The following is a 20,720-nucleotide window of genomic DNA, read 5'->3' on the forward strand; positions in this document are numbered from 1 at the left end:
GGATACTGCTCCTAGCCTGAGAGCCAGCCATTCGTTCATTCAAGGGCAAATACGTGTGGAGTGCTTACTGTGCGCTAGACACTTTCCTAGATGAACCAAACATGATGAAATTGCGGCTCTGTGGAGCGTGCACGTTGCAAATAGCCTTGGGAGGGGCTTGGCAAGAGTCTACGCCACGCACCCCCGTGCCCTCCCTGAGTGTCGCCTCAGGCTGGCTCGCCTGCTGCTGTTGCATCCTGGTGCCCTTGCACCTCAGGGACCCAAGCCTCTCTCCTCTCCGCCCAGCTCTGCAGTGTGAAGGGGGCCAGGGCTATGAGGCCTGTGGCCCCATGCGGCGCCCCCCACCTGCCATGACCACGGTCCTGAGCCTGGGTGGCACTGCCAGGCCGTTGCCCGTGTGGAGGGCTGCTTCTGTCCTGAGGGGACTCTGCTGCACCGCGTGTAGGGTCAGAGTGGGCAGAGGGGAGGGGCCCACAAGGCCATGGTGACAGGGCTGGCACAGAGGGCTGCTGCGCCCCTTTTGCCAGAGCCCTGCCCTCTGTGATCTCAGGAGTCTGCCTCGAGCCGGCTCCCTGCCCCTGCGAGTGGCGAGGCAGCTTCATCCCCCCGGGCACCGTACTGCAGAGAGACTGTGGCAACTGGTGAGTGGCGGGCCTCGGGGGGAGCCCTGTGCCCTGGGCTGGCTGAACCCAGTGCTGCAGCGGGTCCCAGGACACTGTGTCCTCAGCACGTGCCAGGAAAGTCAGTGGCTTTGTGGGGATGACGGTAGCCGCGGTGAGGAGCCGGTTCCTGGCGGTGCGGAGGGAGAGGCCCCATGCCAGGAGAGTGGGCACTGTGTGCCCCACGGGTGGCTTTGTGACTACCAGGATGACCGTGGCGATGGCTCAGACGAGGAGGGTGAGTGTCCTGGGTGGCAGTGGCCAAGCGGCGGGTTAGTCCTTGAAAGTGTAACGGAAGCATGCGTCCTAGGGCGGCTTCCTAAGCTGCTGCTCTTGTTATCAGCAGCTGCGACTTGTGGGCAGGGCTGTTCTGGTTTCTGGGTTTGGGGGCTTCTCTGGGACCCTTTGTCGGCGTCCTCAGCCTGCCTGCCCTCCCCACACCAGGCTGTGCCACCCCAGGCCGTGGGGAGGGGCAGATGTCTTGCAGCTCCGGCCACTGCCTGCCCCTGGCCCTGATCTGTGATGGGCAGGACGACTGTGGAGACGGGACGGATGAGCAGGGCTGCCCGTGCCCCCAGGACTCACTGGCCTGCGCTGACGGGCGCTGCCTGCCCCCCGCCGATGGGCACCCTGACTTTCCAGACGCTGCTGACGAGGAGTCCTGTCGGGGTTAGCGGTCCCTACCCCGGACTCCAGCCCACCAGGCGTCCCCTTCCGAGAGACCCATCTTGTGGGTCCCCACCTGCCTGCCTCCCCTCCTTCACCAATCCAGCTTCCGGCTGAGAAGTGGGCACCTGTGGATGTGTGAGTGAAGGCACCCCAAACAGTGAGGAGAAGGGGCAGTGCCCTGGGACCAGCGCCTTTCTCTAGCTACAGGGCAAGTGAACTGCACCCCTGGGGAGGTGTCGTGCGTCGATGGTGCCTGCGTGGGGACCATCCACCTGTGTGACGGAATCTGCGACTGCCCAGATGGAGCCGACGAGGGGCCTGGGCGCTGCCCGCTCCCCTCTCTGCCCACTCCCCTCTCTGCCCACTCCCCTCTCTGCCCACTCCCCCGGCTGGTACCTTGCCTGGCCCCTCCGCTGTCTCCAGGGAGACTGCACCTACTCCCCAGGCGAGCGTCAGCCCCCGTGAGTCTCCTGGAGGGAAGGGGGTGAGAAAGTGGGGTCTGGAGGCCTGGAAGGGAGGGGACAGCGCCTCAGAGGGAGGCCTTGGGGCAGATGCTGGGGGTGGGAAGGAGCAGGGCCCAGACTCAGCCTCCTGGAGACACCGGAATGGAGGAAGTGAAGGGCGTTTGAGGGGGACTGAAAGAGTCCAAACTTTATTCCCAGAAGTTCAAGGCCCCCCTCTAAACCGACTGGCGTCTAACGGGAATTCTTGGAGGCGGCGGGAGAGCTTTTGGAAAACCAGTAGGGCAGCAAAAAGCGGGAGCGGCTGGACTTGGGGAGGGCCGGGCGCAGGTAGGGGGCCGGAAGGGCCTGGAGGGGGAGCGGAGCCGGAGGCGGCGGAAGGGCCCGGCGGCCTGCAGGCATCCCCGGGCGCCCCGCCGGGGTGGAGCGCGGAAGCCCCCGCAGCGCCGCCCTGCGGCCCCGTCGACTTCGCGAGCGGCGGCAGCGGCGAGGGCGCCCCGCGGGGCTGGCGCTGCGACGGCGAGGAGGACTGCGCCGACGGCGGCGACGAGAGCGGCTGCGACCGGCCGTGCGCGCCGCACCTCCCGCCCTGCGCCCGCGGCCCGCTGCGCCGCTGTGCGACGGCTCGGACGGGGACCCCGGCGCCTGCGGTGAGAGCCCGGCCGGCGCGGCCACGCGCCCAGCGGGCGGGGCGCCCTCTCTTCCCGCCCCCACCCGACGGACCTCCGCCCCCTGCGCTTCGCGGGGGCGCTCGCTAGAGAGCGACTTAGGTCTGGGGGCCGCCGAGTCTGAGCGAGTTTTGTCCTCCTTGAATCTTTTCCCGGAAACTCCCTTTGAAAACTTTTGCCCGCCCGCCCAGCCCGGGGGAGAGAAGAAAGGGCTTTTGTCTTTGCCCACATTTGGGCTGGATGCATTAGAGGGTGGGCAGTGGGTGGCTCTGCCGCAGTGTGGGGGGGGGCAGTTTGGGGGGGCTCCCCCAGCTTCTCCCTACCAGGCCTGGAGGTCCCCTCTGTGTCCCCGCAAGTCAGACCTTCACGGCCTGGCCACCTGGTGGCGGCTGGGCGCTGTCCACAGGCCCCATCTCCTCCCCTGTGGCCTGCCCCTCCTGGACCCCTCACAAAGGTGTCTGAGCCAGGCCGTGTTCCCTGAGGGTTTTGCCTCATACCCCCAGCCCATGCCTTCGGCTCCCCGCCCCCTCTGCAGGCTCCTGTCCTCCTGCGGCAGCCTCTTCCCCTGTGGTTTGCTCCCCAGCTGTGCCTGAACCCTGAGCGGCTCTGCGATGGGCTCCCCGACTGTCCGCAGGGCGAGGATGAGCTGGGCTGTGGTAGGCACACTGTTCGCCTGATGGAGGCCAAGGCTGGGGGGGCCTGGGAGGTGGCTCTCACTCCCACCTGTTTTGTCTCCCCTTCCCCTCAGAGGGCTGCCAGTCCCAGGAGGCCCCAACAGGACAGGGCTTCCCTGCCCAGGATACTCCTACCCGGATGGCCTCTGCCTCGGCTGCCAGCTGGTGAGGGTGGGGAGCGGGTGGTGCCCCCAAAGCCCTGACCCCATTCCCTCCCCAGGTGTGCGATGGGCAGCCTGTGCATTGGCGGGGGAGGCAGGGCCCTCCCGGGAAGAGCAGCGCTGTGAGGCCTGGGGCCCCTGGAGCCCATGGGCACCGTGCAGCCAGACGCGTGGGCCCGGGGTGCGGGGCTGCAGTCGCCGCTGCTCGCCGCCCAGTCTCCCGGTGCTGCGGCACTGCCCGGGCCCCGAGTACCAGACTCAGGCCTGCTTCACAGCCGCCTGCCCGAGTGAGGGGTCCTCGGCACCAGGAGGCCAATGGGGTGGGCGGGGCCTACAGAGAGCCGGAGGGAGGAAGGCGCTGGTCCCCGGCCCAACCTCACGGCCCGCCTCCCCACTGGTCGGCCCTTCCTCCTCACTGTGGACGGTGAATGGACCTCCTGGTGTCCCTGGTCCCCGTGCTCTGAGCCATGCAGGGGCACCAGGACCCGGCAGCGGCAGCGCCACGCACCCCGGAAGGCGGCCAGACCTGTGCCATGCTGCCTGGGGACGCTCCCAGCACCCGCCAGACCAGTGAGTGGACGGGAGGAGGGCACGGTGGGTGAAGTGTGGAGGGGCTGCTGGCGGGCGGCTTGTCCCTGAAGGGGACCCACCCTCGATGACCTCTGGTTTGGCTTCGTCTCAGGACCCTGCCCTCAGGACGGCTGCCCCAGTGTCACCTGCTCCGGGGAGCTGGTGTTCCATCCCTGTGCCCCTTGCCCTTTGACCTGTGATGACGTCTCTGGTCAGGCCGAGTGCCCCCCTGACCGGCCCTGCAGCAGCCCAGGTAAGGGGGCTCTGGGCCTGGGGTATGGCGGGCATGTCTGCCGGGACCGAGCTCTCCGCAGAGAAGCCTCACCCTGGGCCTTCCCTAGGCTGCTGGCGCCCCACAGGGCAGGTGCTGGGTGACGAGGGGCGCTCTGTGTGGCCTCGGCAGCGCCCCTGCCTGGTGGACGGCACCCGCTACTGGGCGGGGTAGCGCATCGAGACCGACTGCCGGCTCCGCATCTGCCAAGATGGACGGCCCAACCCAGACTGTGCCGGTGAGGCCCCCCGGCCCTTCCTGAGGGGTCTCTGGTCTCCTCCCAGACCAGCCGGCGGGGCACCCAGCCCTCCTGCGGCCCTGACCCTTGGCCCTCCCTCAGTGAACTGTGGCTGGTCATCCTGGTCCCCCTGGGCCGAGTGCCTGGGCCCCTGTGAGAGCCGGAGCATTCAGTGGTCCTTCCAGAGCGCCAACAGTGCCCGCCTCGCTGGCCGAGGTCGTCAGTGCCGGGGCATCCACCGCAAGGCCCGCAGCTACTGCACCCGCCAGGGACCTGCGGGGACCTTGACCTCACCTCCAGCTCCCACTTGGGAAGCCACCTGTGCTCAGGGTGCTTCCACGGGCACCACGGACCCCAGATAAGGACCCCCGCACTCTGTGCCCCTATTAGTCTAAACACCAGGACTCCCAGCGCATCTTTGGGGATCCCTGGCCTTCTCCTGCATCAGTTTTATGCCCTGGAGGTCCAAAAAGGGGATGTAGGGAGCCCACAAGCCCAGGGATGGGTATGGGCCCTCCGGTTTGCACCTCGTGCCTCTGGAGGTACCTGGGGTGAGGCTTGTAGGGGGAGTAGCCATATCTGCCTGTCCAGCCCCCTCTGGGGCCGCTCCGCTGGCACAGCTTGCTTCCATACCCCTCTCTTGGGCCAGCTGCAGTGTCTCGGGTTTGGGGTGGGGTCGGGGTGACGGGGTGACCAAGTGTTCCCGTTGGCCCAGGACTTTCCAGGTTCTATCACTGAAAGTCCTGAGTCCTGGGAAACCCCTCACTCTGGGCAAACCAGAATGGGGTGTTTGCATAGCTGAGCCCACTCACCAGGTGAGGGGCGGCCCTCCCTCCCCAGGTGCGAGACGAGGCCCCGTGAGGGCTGTGAGCAGCGCGCCGGGTCCGCCGAGTGGGGGATCGCTGGCGGGAGGGCCCCTGCGGGGTCTGCGAGTGTCTGCACGACAGCACGTCACGCTGCTCCCCCTGCTGCCCGCTGGGCAGCTGCCCCCAGGTGAGGGGGAGCAGGGGCCCTGGGGCCAGGGCAGCGGGGGCGGGGTGAGCTGTGTAGAGGCCAGCGTTGCGGGTCGGGCCAGGCAGGTGGCCAGTTCAGCACGTCTAGCCTGACTCTTGTGCCCGCAGGACTGGGTTCTGGTGGAGGGAGTGGGAGAGTCATGTTGCCACTGTGTCCTGCCCGGTGAGTGGGTCTGCGGGGTGGCAGAGGAGCCCCAAGGGGAGGAGGATGGCGAGGAGTCAGAGGGAGCCACAGGTGGCAGCACCGAGTCAGGGGGGCACCGGCTACCCCAGCCTCAGGGTGATGGGAGCCTGGGTCCTGGATGCTGGGGAAGGAAGGGGCCCTCTGGGGTGGGGCTGGGGGGAAGAGCGCTTGTCTCTGCTCTCCTAAGGCCAGGCCTCAGTCTCTGCCCACCTCCTCTGACCTTTTTGGGGTTTTGCCTCCCCTGTGAGGTCACCCTTGAGGGCACTTTCTTTTCTCTGGTTCTGCGGGGCCAGATCTGGTTCCTTCCCTGTTCCCCCTAAGAGCAACCATGACAAAGTTGGGCTTTTCAAGAGCATCTTTACTTGGAAACTGAATTATAAATAAAACAGAAAGATACAAAGGCTCAGAAACTGATGTGCCTTTGGGCCCAGATTCCATATCTTAAAAGTGCACCCATAGGCTGCTGAGGTTAGGAGAGGGCCTGCATGTACAGTTGTACAGGTGGTTCACTGCACAAGTTATGTGGCGAGTGGGGGCTAGGCTCTAGCCTGGAGGACCGCTTCCATCCAGAGATGCCCTTTTCTCGTGCCCACAAGGGTACCCTATTAGGGACAGCAGCCCTGGATTAGGAACTGCAGCCGCTCAGTCCTGGCCCCTGAAGTGGCTTTGGACTGGCGGTTTTATTCTGCATTCTCTAAGTATTCTGTGGAAGTGAAAACCCCCAACTCACAGCAAGGGAAAGAGGATGGGCTTTTCCAGCTGGGGAGCTGTTCCCAAAGCTCCTGGGAAGTCGTGGGAGAGAAAGTGCCCCAGGAAGTGGAGAGAGGTCAGGGAGCTGGGCCAGGGGCTGGTGTGAGCCTGAGTCTCCCCACACAGGAGAGAACCACACTGTCCGCCACATGGCCCCTCCAGCCCCAAGCCCCCAGATCGGGGCCCCTCTGATCACCCACGTTCTGCCTCCCCCCGGAGGTAAGGGCCACGGGCTATCATAGGGCGGAGGGGGGATGTTGCCCAAGGGTTGTCCAACCTGGGAGGGGAAACAGGATCGCTGGGCTATAGCTCTTGCTTCCATGGGGAGGATGGTTAGCCTAAGGATCTAGACGTCATCCCAGCCTAAGTTGCCTCTCCATCCCTGCCTTCCCTGCACCAGCCTTCTGTCCCTGTTGACACCACAAGGTCAACTGTGTGGGCCCTTCAAATCCCCCAACTCCCCTTGTGCCTTCCTAACTATGCCCCTAGCAGGCTCCTGCCACCCTCTGCCCTCCCCCAACTCCAGCCCCTCTCTCGTGCACCCAGATCCCTGCTGTTCTCCCCTGGGCCTGGCCCGACTCCCCGAGGGGAGCCTGCATGCTTCGGCCCAGCAGCTGGGGCGCCCCACCTGGGCTGCCATCCTAAGGCCTCCCACGGGGGCACCTGGACAGCAGGGCTGGAGCCCCGTAGAGGATGCTTATGCTCAGTGGCACACCCAGCCCCCCTACTTGCAGCTGGACCTGCTACGGCCCCGGAACCTCACTGGTGCGTGGGGAGGGGGCAGGGGCTGGAGGAGGAGGTGGCAGACGGTGGATGGAGGTAGCGGTGGTGGTGGAGGTTGGTGGGCTGAGGGTAGTGTTCACTCTGAACCCTGCCCCTCCCCCCAGGCATCATGGTGCAGGGGGCTGGGTCCTCAGACTTGCTCCAGTTCAGCAATGGTGGTCTACACTGGCACAACTATCGTGACGTCCTGCCTGGTATTCAGCCTCCACCCAAGGAACCACCCATCTGGACCCCCTGGCCCAGAGACCCACCATGCCCCTTTGTGGGATGCAAAGTCTTTGTCCCTAAGGAGCTTCTAGTATCCAGAAGGACATTGCCTGTTTTAGGGGCTTGTTCATCACCTGTTAGTAGCAGGGACAGTGTTCTGTGGAGCACAGGGCTTGGGGACCACTGTCAAAGGGGCATCAGAAACAAGCGAAGTGGCTCAGACACGGGGCAGGTGTGGGAAGCTCTACCGTGGAGGGAGGGGGTTGGGGTGACATCAAGTTCATTGAAGGCCTCACAGCCCGTGGAGAGCAGCCTGGGCACGGCCCTGCCCTCGTGGGGTTTGCTTCCTCCCCAGGGAGACAGTATGTTTGCTCTTAAACGCTTGAGGAGCACCTGCCGTGTCTGGGCAGTGGCGTGGCCCTCGGGAAACCAGGACCAGAGCCCCTCAACCTTGAGGGACATGGATGGCTTATGCCAGGAGAGCATGAGCTCTGGGAAGGCCGGGTCCATGCCATGAAGGTTGGGGGATGGGCAAGGGGGACACTGGGGAGGGTCATGGTGGCAGCCTGAGCGGAAGGCCGGCTCGAGCCTCGGTGAGCAGGGACCCCTGTGCCCACATCTTTTTCCCGGGAACCGGTATGACGTGGCCCCCGCAGTGTGGACGTTTGGCTGGATGGTGCAGGCACGGTACATCCGGGTGTGGCCCCTCGATGTGCACCTCAGTGCCGCCCCCCACAGGGAGGCCAACCATGGCATCCCCCTGCCGGCGGAGCTGCTGGGCTGTGAGCCAGGTACAGGCTGGGCTGGGGGCGGGAGCGGGCAGGAGGGACGGGCAGGACCCCTCAGCCATCCCCCTGCACCCGTGTCCCCACCGGCAGCGCCCCCGTGCCCGGGGGTTGGGCACTGCTGTGCCAGTGGCGAGTGTGCCCTGAGGGGGGCCCCGCACGCTGGTGTGGAAGGCTGCGAGGCCGGCTCCGATGAGGAGGGCTGTCTGCCCCCGCCCGCAGGCACTGGCAGGCGTGGGGCACCCGGCTACCCCGCTTAGCCTCGTAGGGTCAGCCTTGTGGGAGGTACCTGCGCCGCCTTCACCCACGAAGTGCCCGTGGGCCCGGCGTGCTGACCTGCTGCAGACGGGTGCCTTCGGAGGGCCCTTCCCGCTGTGGGGTTCTCGGCGTCTGTGCCCCTGTCCTAGAGTCTGGAGGTCAGTGGTTCTCGGCGTCTGTGCCCCCGTCCTAGAGTCTGGAGGTCAGTGGTTCTCGGCGTCTGTGCCCCTGTCCTAGAGTCTGGAGGTCAGTGGTTCTCAACGTGTGGCCCCTGTCCTAGAGTCTGGAGGTCAGTGGTTCTCGGCATCTGTGCCCCCGTCCTAGAGTCTGGAGGTCAGTGGTTCTCAAAGTGTGGCCCCTGTCCTAGAGTCTGGAGGTCAGTGGTTCTCGGCGTCTGTGCCCCCGTCCTAGAGTCTGGAGGTCAGTGGTTCTCAACGTGTGGCCCCTGAAGCCGCAGCATCAGCGTCACCCGGAAGGGGGTAGCAGTGCAGAGTCTCAGGTCCCAGCCTCAACCTCCTGAGGCAGACACTGGGGGGTGGGCCCCAGCCACCTGGTTAACAAGCCTTCCAGGGGATCCTCGCCTTTAGGACCACCGTGGAGAGCATCCCCTTGCCTAGGCTTAGCACGCAGTGCCCGCCCAGGTTCCCCGCCCCCGACCCACCCGGAGATGACCCCCTGCCCGGATGCGGCTCTGAAGCTGGGCGAGCCCCGGGAGTCCCCTTGGTTATTTTTCCTCTCAGAGTCCCGTCCACAGCCTGGACCCCGGCCCTCTCCTCCACCCAGCCTGGACAGCTGCCCCCCCCCAAGCCCAGGGAGGTGAGTGGGGAGACGGGCCCAGCGGGTGGGGTGCAGGGCCTGGGGAGCTGGCCTCAGCGTCCCAGCAGCCCTGCGTCTCCCTCTCTTCACGGTCAGCCAGCGTTGCCTCCCTGTGCGTCCCTGCTGCTGCTTTCTGGGTCAGGCCTTCGGCGCTGAGCCTCCTGGGGGCCAGCCTTTTGCTGGGCTGGGGGCCAAAGGGATGGCCAGAGGGGCAGGAACACAGGGCAGATGCCTGGCCTGGAGGAGTTTGGGAGACAGGAGAGGCCCGCGCCCACAGGGCAGGCACCAGGGCATCAGGTGCTCAGAGCCACCCTGAGCCCAGGGTCCCCAGAGGCTTCCTGGACGAGGCTGGAAGGATGGGGGGTGAGGGGGCGTCTGTAACGTAGAGACGAGGGCGGGCACTCTCCCACTGGAGAACAGCCCGGTTGGGACCCTAGAGGGGAGGGTGACCACGGCACTCAGGACTTGCATGGGTGCTAGAGTGGGGAACGACGGGGGTTTGGGGGAGACAGCCGAGTGGATCCCCTCAGGGGGCAGTGAGAACAGCTCCTGAACTCCTGGCGCCTGGGGGTGCCGAGCCCTGAGGTGTTACAGAGGAATGAGGCTCCACACCCGGCTCTGCCCTGCGGGGCGGGGGGCGGGGCTGTGGGACCCAGTGCATCCCCATGGGAATGAGAGGCAGATGCCGGGACACCGGGCGGGGCAGCCCTGGGGGCTGGAGCTGCGCAGGCAAGCTGAGCCCTCTCCCTCCGCAGGGGCTGGCAGAGGCAGGGGCTGAACGCTGGCGTCCCCAGCAGGGATCACCCGTGCCCCGCACAGGTATGTGCCCAAACTCCAGGCCCCCTTCCCAGCCCCCCAGCCCGCCTGTTCTTTCAGAGCAAGGGGCTGTTACTCCTCAGAGTTCAGTCTTCTGACTTCTCTCGTCCCCTGACTGAGCAGGGTGGGCTTGGAGAGGGAGACGTGGTCACCGTGGATGCCTTGGCCGGGTCCTGCCCCTGCCCACCATCCTGGACTCCAGGGTACGAGGCCCCTGGCTGGTCCCCAGGGCTGAGCCTGTGCCCTGCAGGGTGTCTGCTTCCCCCAGAGCCCTGGCTGGGCTGTGGGATGCCGCCTGGCACTCCCTCCGCTCGCCCATTTGCCCGGCCAGGCACCCCTTTCTGGAGTGTTTGCACAGGGAAGCCAGGGTCACCAAGTTAGCACGGTCCTGACTAGGACAAGGAAGGGGCTCCCTGTGGCTGTGTGCCAGCCCCCCGCTCATGGCCACCTGGTCCTTCACCTGCACGGGAGCACAGGAGAGCCATCTTCAGAGAGAAGTGGGCTGGCGGAGCTGTCAGGGCAGCTGGGTGTGTCCTGGCCTGACCTTCTGTCTTGCGACATGTTCGGCCCGTCTCACCACCTGCCTGGGCCTCAGTTTCCCCCTCTGTGAGACCAGGAGCACTTATAGACGACCCGTATGGTCCCTTCCCGAAAGTTCTGAGGAGAGCTATCCTGGAGCCTGGCCAGCCCGTGTTTCTGTGTCTTTTGTGAAAAGCAGATGAAGCAACTTGTACCATCACTCGGGTCTGCAACATGCAGACTCACGTGATGAAGTCTAATCTCATTCTAAGTCTGGTTCTAGAAAAAAGGCTGTCTTTTGAACATGAATCTCTTGTCAGCAAATGAGAAGCTCAACCCCCTTTTCACTGTAGCTGCCAGGAGGCTCACAACCGATTTCTCGGCACCACTGTAGCCACGGGCAGATCCTGAGTCTCTGGTAGCGTTTGCTCCTCCTGCTGCCATTTGTGTCCTCTGTTCCTTTTTTCCTTAAACGTTTTAGTTTATTATAGTGAGTTTGACTTGGAAGCCGCCACATGTGTCTTCTTGAGAGGAGAGTACAAATCTCATTCAAAACTAAGCGTTTCGGGCTTCCCTGGTGGCGCAGTGGTTGAGAATCTGCCTGCTAATGCAGAAACACGGGTTCGAGCCCTGGTCTGGGAGGATCCCACGTGCCACGGAGCAACTAGGCCCGTGAGCCACAACTACTGAGCCTGCGCGTCTGGAGCCTGTGCTCCGCAACGGGAGAGGCCGCGACAGTGAGAGGCCTGCACACCGCGATGAAGAGTGGCCCCCGCTCGCCGCAACTGGAGAAAGCCCTCGCACAGAAACGAAGACCCAACACAGCCAAAAATAAATAAATAAATAAAAATTAAAAAAAAAACACAACTAAGCGTTTCTTCTACTTTCAGTTAAAACCCTTCTTGTGCTCCTAGGACTACTGAGACCCATTTCCTTTTTGATCTGAAGCCCCTCGGAAGGTGGGGTGTGGGCTGTCCTCACCCTGCACCACCTCGAAGCCTGGGAGACACTCTGGAGGGCCCACGTCAGCCTCATCTCAGGGAAGGGGGGCTGACGGGCCTCATCCCTCTCCCTCCTGCACCCCCAGGCAAGGGGCCAGTGAGTCCTGCGTCCACATCTCGCCCAAGCCTTGGGGAAACTGTGCAGACCGAGACCACTACCCCTACCTCCCAGCCTGAGGCCAGAAATGGCAGCCGTGACGGTGCTCCCGCCACACCCGATGACGCCTGTGGCTCCTGCTGGCAAGATGCCTTCTACCTGTAGAGACAACTTTCTGGGTGGAGGGGTAGACAGAGGCCCTGGGAGCTTGACTGCTTTGCTCCAGGTCACCCAGCTCGAGGTCAGGGATCTGGTAGGACCAGGCCTAGGACCCAAGTCTCCTGATGCAGTTCCCTACTTTTCCATGATCTCAAGAGAGGCAGGAAGTGAGGGCCCATCGGATGTCAGGAGGGAGGTTGGGGGCTGCTGGGAGGTGACTGAAGGAGGGAGGATGGGGCGGGGGGGTGCGATGCCCCATCAGCTGGCTGTGGTGATGCCCACAGGACAGAGCATTGCCCCGGGGCCCTTCCCGCCCGTGCGGTGCAGCCCAGGCCAGGCGCCCCGTGAGCTGCTGGGCTGTGTGAAGCTGGAACAGCTGTGTGATGCGGAAGAGGACTGTCTGGACGGCTCCGATGAGAGGTCCTGCGTGGACCTGCGTGGTGAGCCTTTGGCCCTGCAGCGCTCTCCGGAGGGTCTGGTGTCATGTGGGTGGTAATGGCAAGACCGCTTTAGGTTTGAGGAAGTCCCTGCCCCCATTTCTAACAGATATGAGAAGGTCCTGAGAGAGGCTAGAGGCAGCAGGGAGTGGAAGGAAACTGAGTAGGTAAAAATAGCCAGGAATGTGTGTGTCTTTGGGGATAGTGAAGAGGGGGCATGGGATAGGTGTTTCATAAAACCTCTCTGACCTTTGAGGATACTCATTTACCCATCCATCACCCATCCATTATCCATCCATCCATCATCCACCCATTCATCATTTATCCATCCATTCATCCATCCATATATCCATCCATCCATCATCCACCCAACCATCATCTATCCATCCATTCATCCATCCATATATCCATCCATCCATCATCCACCCAACCATCATCTATCCATCCATTCATCCATCCATATATCCATCCATCCATCATCCACCCAACCATCATCTATCCATCCATTCATCCATCCATATATCCATCCATCCATCATCCACCCAACCATCATCTATCCATCCATTCATCTATCCGTATATCCATCCATCCATCCATCATCCACCCAACCATCATCTATCCATCCATTCATCTATCCATATATCCATCCATCCATCATCCACCCAACTATCATCTATCCATTCATCATCTATCCATCCATTCATCCATCCATATATCCATCCATCCATCATCCACCCAACCATCATCTATCCATCCATTCATCCATCCATGTATCCATCCATCCATCATCCACCCAACCATCATCTATCCATCCATTCATCTATCCGTATATCCATCCATCCATCATCCACCCAACCATCATCTATCCATCCAACACTCCAAGAGCTGTTGTCAAAGAGAGAGACTGTGTGAGATCGTGTGTGGACCAAAGACCCCATGATCTCACCCGCATATAGTAGAGGGAAGCCTGCACTGGGTGCAGGAGGCATCAGGAGGAAGGGGAGGCCAGAGCCTTGGTCAGCAAGTTCTGTTCTGCACTTGGCTTGGGGTTGAAGGGGCTTGGTTTATCATCCTCGGTTTATCAGCCAGAATCACTTGTGTGGCTCTCTTCCCCTCCCCCACCCCTGGCATGGGCAGCGAGCACTGTGCCCTTCCCGGTGCCCACCACGACCCTGCCTGGGCTGCCGGCCTCGAGAGGTCTCTGCTCGCAGAGTCAGCTGAGCTGCGGCAGCGGGGAGTGTCTGCCAGCCGAGCGGCGCTGTGACCTGCAGCCCGACTGCCAGGACGGCTCGGACGAGGATGGCTGTGGTATGTGCCGGGCTGGGGGGGCACCCCAGGGCCCCGCTCCCGGGTGAGCACCCTCTGAACCCGGCCCACCCGTCCTTGCAGTGGGCTGTGGGCTGGCGCCCGGGTCTGGCTGGAGCAGCTGCAGCCGGAGCTGTGGCCTGGGCCTCGCCTTCCAGCGCCGGGAGCTGCTGCGGCCTCCCCTGCCTGGGGGCAGCTGCCTGCCCAGGTAACGGGCATCCCTTCTCAAGCCTCCCCAGCCCCCCAGGTGAGACACCCGCACCGGGGAAGTGCCCCTGCTCTCCTCTGAGACCCGTGTCCAGGCTCCGGGATTCTAGGAGGACAGCCCCCCCTGACGTCCCAGCCTCGCACCTCCCGAAGGCCTTGTCTGAAGCCCCAGCCCTTCCCTCTTCCTGCCTGAGTGTGGGAACTGGAGCAGCGGCCGGCCCTCCTCAGAGCGGGGCTGTAAACAGGCTGCGCCCCTGGTCCTGGGCTCTGAGCCGGAGGCCCTGCAGCGCTTTCGTTCTGTGGATCCGAGGCGGGGGCCCCCACCCTGCCTCTCCTTCCATCCAGGGTTTCCCACCCGGGTCTCCTCCGCCCCACAGCTGGCCTTCTATCTGCTGCTGCCGCGGGCGCCCTGCCCCAGGATTCCCGCCATCCCAGACCCTTTCCAGGGACCAGAGCCTTTGCCCCTAGAGATCTTTCCACAGGTCACCGCCACCTAGGGGAGGCTTCCTGGGACAGGAAGGAAAGCTGTGGAGTCCCCGGGCGCTGCCCTAAGCCGCCCCGCTGGCCACTGCCAGGCTCCTCTGTGCCCCTTGGCCCTGCTCCCTCTAGCACGGTCGCACCTCCTTGGGCTCACGTGGTCCACCTCCGTTCTTCTGTCCCCCGCAGTGGCCGGGGCGTGGGCCGTGTGGGACGCCTGGGGGCCCTGCAGCGTCTCTGGTGGGGGAGGCCATCGGAGTCGCTGGAGGAGCTGTGTGGACCCCCTGCCCGAGGATGGTGGTGCCCCCTGCCCCGGGGCCTCCCAAGAGAGGGCACCCTGCAGCTTGCAGCCCTGCATGGGTGGCACAGGTAAGGAGAGCTGGGCTGGGGCGGGGGCATCCAAGGGGGGGAGCCCTGTAGGGGTGGGGCCGGCCTCCCACTGCCCACCCTACCGGGTGCCCATCTTCCCCCTGAGAACGGCGGGGTCGAGGCTGCTGGTGGTCAGCAAAGCCTCCCCATCCGAGAGGCGCCCTGGAACTGGCCTCGATGTGTGGAGCTTTGTGCGGGGAGGAGACGAGGGCCTGGACCCAGGCTGGCCTGGGGGGCGCAGGGTGTCTGAGAGCAAGGTGTGGGCATGAGGCTATGCCTCATGTGGGGGGGCTGGAGGGGGCCGGTCAGAAGCTCTTAGGGGCCAGGACTGCTGTCCTCTTTCCGCTGCTGGGGCCCCTCAGGCAGAGCCGTCCCAGCAGAGGTCTCTGCGTTTCACTGGTGCGCAGGGCGATGGGGCAGCGGGGAGAGCAGGGGGGTTGGGGTGCAAGCGTGGGTCCAGGGGGGGTCTGGGCCAGGCTCTTGCAGTGGAGAAGGGCGGCTGGGTGTCTGAGGGGACTCTTGGGTTTCCACATTGAAGCTGAATGAAGGCCAGTTGTTTAGAAGTCTCTGGAAGTTTTGATCTGGGAGAAAATGTGAGGATGGGCAGTGGATATGTCGAGGAGCCAGCCAGGTCCACAGATAGAGGTGGGGCCCCAGTGAACCAGATTCAGCGGAAGGCTCTGCTCCGAGAGGGAGATCTGGGCTGACGGTGGAGGTCCCCGAGGGGCAGAGCCCACACTCATCCTCATGAGCCCATCTGTCGCCCCCATAGCTTCTCGGAGCTCACCCAGGTCCCCCGAGCCGCCCCGCCCTGCAGGGCCCCGTGCAGTGTCCTGCCCTTTTCCCTGCAGAGGCGCTGGGCTGGACACCCTGGGGTCCCCGGTCCGCCTGCTCCCAGAGCTCCCTCGTCCCTGGAGGGGGCCCAGGCTGGCACAGCCGTTCCTGGCTCTGCCCCAACCCTGGGGACACGTCCTGCCCAGGAGAGGCCACCCAGGAGGAGCCCTGCAGCCCCGCTGTGTGCCCAGGTGTGGCCCCCTCTGTCCCTGGTGTGTCTGGGACCCTCGGGTGGGGTGAGGAGCAGCTGAAGAGAATGACCCTTCGGGAGGGGCGGGGGCAAGCCTGGCTATTGTCCAGAAGCTTCTCCCGGCCCCCAGTCACAGCCCCAGGAAGCCCAGCAGGAGATGAACAGGGTGGGCCTGGCCTGAGGGAGCGCTGGGGGCCTCGCTGGAGGAGTGGATGTTGGTGGGGCCGAAGCTGCAGTTAGGACCCTGCACGGCGCCAGCCCACACAGCTCCAGACCCTTGCAGGGCCATGCTCGGCCCCCTCTTTCCTGCGTCCCTCACGGTCGACTCCACTCTTCCTGACGATACCCGGCGGCTGGGGTCTGTGGGCTGCCTAGTCCACCTGCTCAGCGCCCTGCGATGGAGGCGTCCAGACACGCGGGCACAGCTGCTCTGCCTCAGTTTCTGGGGACCCCGGGTGCCAGGGACCCCACAGCCAGACCAGGGGCTGCAATACGCAGCCCTGCACAGGTGCCGAGTCCCCTCCCATCCTCCCACCAGGCACGTCCCGCCGGCCCCTGGGGGTTTGACCTTTCGCCGCCTACCTTTGCATGGCACCAAGCTCTGCCTCCAGGACAGGCCATGCCTTGAGCTAAGAGAGACTGTGCCCGATTTCCTGGGTCTCCTCCATCCCCCAGCCACCGGGGGCCAGGCAGGGCTATGCCCTGAGGGAGGGGGCTTCATCCGACTCTCTGTCCCTCTGACTGACTGCCACCTGTCACCTGCATGCAGGTTCCCCCGCCCCTCCACCTCCCTGCCCTTCCCGCCTGCCCCTGCTGAGACCCGCTCTGTCTTCCCGTCCAGCCCAGTGCCCAGGCGACACGGTGTTCCGCTCAGCTGAGCAGTGCCACCAGGAGGGGGGCCCACGCCCTCGGCTGTGCCTGGCGCAGGGCCCTGGGGTGGAGTGCACCAGCGTCTGCACCCCTGGCTGCGCCTGTCCCCTTGCCCTCTTCCTGCACGGCGCCAGCTGCCTGCCCGTGAGTCAGTGCCCCTGCCAGCTGCGCGGGCAGCTCTATGCACCTGGAGCAGTGGCCCGGCTGGACTCCTGCAATAACTGGTGGGTACCAGCGTCGGGATGGGGGTGGGGCTTGGTGGCTCCAGAGGTGGACAGATGTGGACTCCCCCACACCGGGGGGCTCAGCATGCCTCTGTGCTGCCAGGCCTGGGCCCTGGGAATGCTGAAGTGAACAGCAGTGGCTGCCAGGCCTGGAGGGGCAGGCGTCTGTAGGGACCTTCGTGCTCATTTGACTGATGGGGAGACTGAGGCTCAGCTGGGAGAGGCGATTTATGATGGAACTAGAGCCTGGAGTGGGGGCGTTCTACGTTCTCCTTCCAGTTACCTCTGTTTCTCTTTCCTGAGTGTAATGCACTTCCTGGGGTGCACTTGCTTTCTGCTCAGAAACCTTGAAGCACCCAACCCTCAAAACTGATACCAGGATCTGCCAGCAGAGGGCGCGCTAACCCCATTCCCTCTGTTTTTTTCAATTTTCCGTTCTTTTTTCTTTCCTTTCAGTTCATTTTCTTCTTCCTTTTTATTTTCTGTCCCCTGGTCCTCCCCCAATTCCCTCCTTCATTCTTCCTCTCCCCCTGCCCCTTTCTCTTTTGCCTTTTCTCTCTTAGATTTTTTTTTCTGGAATGTCCACATATTTGACAAGTGGGCTTTAAAACATTTTTATTGGAGAAAAGTAAAAGGGAGGAAATACTCAAGAGAAAGATCCAGGAGACTCAAGCTAGTGTCTACTCCTTCTGAACAGCTCCTAACTGGCCCCGAAGTGTCGCTCAAAGTCATTTCTACACAGTGTTTAATAAATACAAATGGAATAAAAAGTGTAAAAAGACGACTTCTTGATAAAATCGTGGGACAAAGGGCAGCACAGTACCTGGGCCGTCAGGGAGCTCACGGAGGGTGGAATTGCGGGGTGGGGGGTGCTGGGTGAGAATCCTTGGTCACTCACGCACTTCACGTGGGACACAGGGCAACTTGCTTTTCTTCCCAGACCCTCGGGTTCCTCTTCTGTGCGGTGGACACCGTGGTTCCGGCCACTTCTCCCTGCGGGCAGGTGCACAGGGCTCCAAGGGGCAGGGGCTGATTGTGGCCTCACTGGGCCCTCTCTCTGCAGCACCTGTATCTCTGGTGTGATGTTGTGTACCTCGGAGCCCTGCCCAGGTACCCCCATGCTCGGGGCCCAGGGATGGGCAGTGGTGGGGTCTCAGGGACCACAGGGGATACTGGCCCCTTCAGTAATCAACCTGGTGGTGTCAGGGTTGTCCCGGGAAGTTGGGGCCCAGGGATGACTTGACCTGGTTTCACACGTTCTGTGCCTCTCCCCCGGCACCCGCCCTGGCAGTCGCCTGTGGCTGGAGCCCCTGGACCCGGTGGAGTCTCTGCAGCCACAGCTGCAACGTGGGTGTTCGGTGGCGCTTCCGGGCAGGCACTGTGCCCCCGGCTGCCTTTCGGGGGGACTGCGTGCCAGGGTCCCAACGTGGAGGCTGAACTCTGCAGCCTGCGGCCGTGTGGATGTGAGAGCTGGGACCCGTGTCCTCAACTCTCGTCACTCCCCACGCCGGACCCCAAGACAAGTGCAAGGGCCTTCCCTAGGAGATGCCATGAAGGTGTGGTTCCCAGAGAGCCCTAAGAGGGGTCTTCCCTGGAGGCCAGCCCCGCAGGGAGGACCTCCAGGTGGAATCCTGCAACCCCCCTGAGAAGGGGGAGGTCTCCTGGGCTGGGTGCGAGGCTGCAGGTGTCTGGGATCCAGAGGGTGGAGTGACCGGGTGTCTGGGTGTGTGAGACAGGGCCTGCAGTGACCTGGGGTGACACCCACTTCCTGGTGGGGAGTGGGGCCCCTGGTCTCCGTGCTCTGTGCCCTGCGGGGGTGGCTACCGGAATCGCACCCGAGGGAGTGGCGGGCCCAGCCCCGTGGACTTCTCCACCTGTAGCCTGCAGCCCTGTGCAGGTGAGGGCACCCACCTTTTCCTCCACGCCCTGCCCTCCCTTCTCATCCCCACACCACCCACGGCCCTGTCAGCCCCTCCCTGTCACCCCAGGGACCCTGCTCCCTCAGCTCCCATGCAGCCCCACGACCTTCCCGGCCATGCCCAGAGCTGATGCCTCTCCCAGGTGGGACCCTGGGGGAGAAGTGAATGTGCCCAGGCTGAGCTGTCAATCTCTGTGTCCCCAGGGCCAGTGCCTGGTGCGTGTCCCCGGGGCAAGCAGTGGCTGGACTGTGCACAGGGCCCTGCCTCCTGTGCAGAGCTCAGTGCCCCGAGAGGGACTGACCAGCCCCGCCACCTGGCTGCTGCTGCCCTTCTGGTGAGCGTTCCCTGCCTGACCTCCTTGGGGCCTGGGTAGGGGTAGAGCCAAGGGTGTGGGTCTGGAGGCAGGGAAAGCCTTGCAGAGTTGAGGACAGAGCACTGAACTCAGGGCGCGTGGCTCTGCTCTGCCAGCCCCGTGACCAGCACGTGACCCCGGGCGAGTGGCATTCAGGTATGGGCCTCTGTTTTCCCGTTTGTAAAATGGTGATTGGTCTGGAAATTCTTTATGATTCGTGCCTGCTTGAGGGCTCGGTCCTCTTACGTTATCACCAGTTATTTATCGAGCACTTACTGTAAGCTCAGTCCTGGGCTGGGCTACGCTGTGGGGAAGAGCAGGCTCTGCCCCCAAGAAGACTCCAGTCTGGGGAAAGCAGACCCAGAGCCCCTACAATGAAGACAGACCCACGTGATACACAGGAAGTGAGCTCTGCATGTTGCAGAGCACGTGATGTAGACTGGCGGGGATGGGGTCCAGGACGGTGGGCTTCCCGGAGGAGGCGGTCCAACTTGACCGTCAGAGATTAGAGGATGTGGAGAGCAGGGAGGCAGCCACTCCAGTTGGAGGGTGGTGGGAACCAGGGCTGGCAAATGCAGCGGGGGATGGTGGAGTTTGGACAAAAGCTCACGCGACAGTGGGGAGGGCTTCCAGAGATGCTGCTGAAGCTTGGGGCCTGGTAGGGACAGACTCCAGTGAGGGCTCAGGCTGTTCCACTAGCAGCTCTGTGACCTCAGGCTGAGTATTCTCATGCCTCAGTTTCTCCGCTTGTAAAACTGGGGTAATAGTGTCCCTGGTCATGGGAGTCTGTGAGACGGTAAACTGCTTCCCAGGGCTGCTACTTTCAGGACATCTGACTTCGAATCATGTGCTGGCGGATGGCTGTGTTTTTAAAGTTGAGCCCCTAGCAACTTCTGTCCAAACCCCCTGTGCATGTAGTTTCATCTGATTTTGTTTTGTTTCTTTTTACGTCGTTTTGTATGAATTGCAATTTTCATACTTCGTTAGTTGATTTCATGGATTTGACAGTTCAGTCTTGTGTCCTGCAAGTGGAGACGGTCTTTTCTCCCAGAAATCGGGGGTCTGTGCCCTTCCCCACGGCCCCTGCACCTGATGGTGTGTGTTTCCCCGATGCTGGGAAGTGGGAAGAGACTTGATGTTTGGAAGGAGGGTCCATGGTGTTTGAGGGAGGGCGCCTGCCAAGTGGGCGCTGAGCTCTGATAGTGGGGGGCAGGTGGGGAGAGAGCAGGCCAGGCCGGAAACCGGAAGGTGATGGAGGGTTTTTGGTTTCAGAACAACGTGTGTGTGCCTACCCAGGACTGCCCCTCCGCCCACGGGGGACACCTCCACCCCCCAGGCAGTGCTGTGATTCGTCCATGTGAGAACTGGTGAGACCACCTCCCCCTGCAACGGCCCCAAGACCCCAAGGACCCCTCTGTCTCTCCTGAGCGGCAGGGGGTGTTGGCCTCCATGGGCCTTGGAGACACCCCTTCCTACAGGCACAGCGACCAGCTCTCCGGGGCCAAGCCTGCTTGTGCCCCTCGCCCGTGCCCTCCCCTCCAGTCTCCCTCTTTCCTCCCCTCTGAGGCTGAGGCTGCCTCAGCTACACCGAAGATGGGGTGGCTCGAACACAGAGTTTGTCCTATCACAGTTCTGGAGTCTAGAAATCTAAGATCCCGGAGTCAGCAGGGCTGCTTCCTCCTCAGGGCTGTGAGCGAGCGTCTGTTCCAGGCCCCTCTCCTCTTCTGGAGTTTGTGGGCAATTCCTGGTGTTCCTTGGCTTATAGCTGCATCCCTCC

At 63.2% G+C, this 20,720-nt stretch overlaps 1 protein-coding gene across 1 annotated transcript in view; it reads left to right on the top strand.

The window, feature by feature from the left end:
• Positions 1-20,720, top strand: part of LOC309631877 (SCO-spondin-like) — a gene marked incomplete at its 3' end in the record, with an annotated part of 40,296 nt that overhangs the window by 12,274 nt on the left and 7,302 nt on the right. The window contains 37 exon segments of the mRNA XM_082398756.1: positions 23-326; positions 329-441; positions 528-641; positions 728-897; positions 1,104-1,328; positions 1,536-1,682; positions 1,991-2,439; positions 2,993-3,113; positions 3,206-3,296; positions 3,601-3,803; positions 3,806-3,862; positions 3,975-4,115; positions 4,204-4,303; positions 4,418-4,701; positions 5,246-5,364; positions 5,493-5,547; positions 6,445-6,537; positions 6,865-7,083; positions 7,206-7,399; positions 7,696-7,827; positions 7,910-8,347; positions 9,923-9,986; positions 12,044-12,199; positions 13,334-13,504; positions 13,586-13,709; positions 13,875-14,002; positions 14,225-14,811; positions 15,327-15,579; positions 15,922-15,950; positions 15,954-16,086; positions 16,420-16,672; positions 17,129-17,548; positions 17,964-18,019; positions 18,438-18,569; positions 18,795-18,925; positions 19,060-19,099; positions 20,157-20,310. Of these exon segments, the coding sequence (XP_082254882.1) occupies positions 23-326; positions 329-441; positions 528-641; positions 728-897; positions 1,104-1,328; positions 1,536-1,682; positions 1,991-2,439; positions 2,993-3,113; positions 3,206-3,296; positions 3,601-3,803; positions 3,806-3,862; positions 3,975-4,115; positions 4,204-4,303; positions 4,418-4,701; positions 5,246-5,364; positions 5,493-5,547; positions 6,445-6,537; positions 6,865-7,083; positions 7,206-7,399; positions 7,696-7,827; positions 7,910-8,347; positions 9,923-9,986; positions 12,044-12,199; positions 13,334-13,504; positions 13,586-13,709; positions 13,875-14,002; positions 14,225-14,811; positions 15,327-15,579; positions 15,922-15,950; positions 15,954-16,086; positions 16,420-16,672; positions 17,129-17,548; positions 17,964-18,019; positions 18,438-18,569; positions 18,795-18,925; positions 19,060-19,099; positions 20,157-20,310 (6,600 nt within the window).

Source organism: Balaenoptera borealis, assembly GCF_965194805.1.
Source record: "Balaenoptera borealis genome assembly, chromosome: 7".
Taxonomy (NCBI): Eukaryota; Metazoa; Chordata; class Mammalia; order Artiodactyla; family Balaenopteridae; genus Balaenoptera; species Balaenoptera borealis.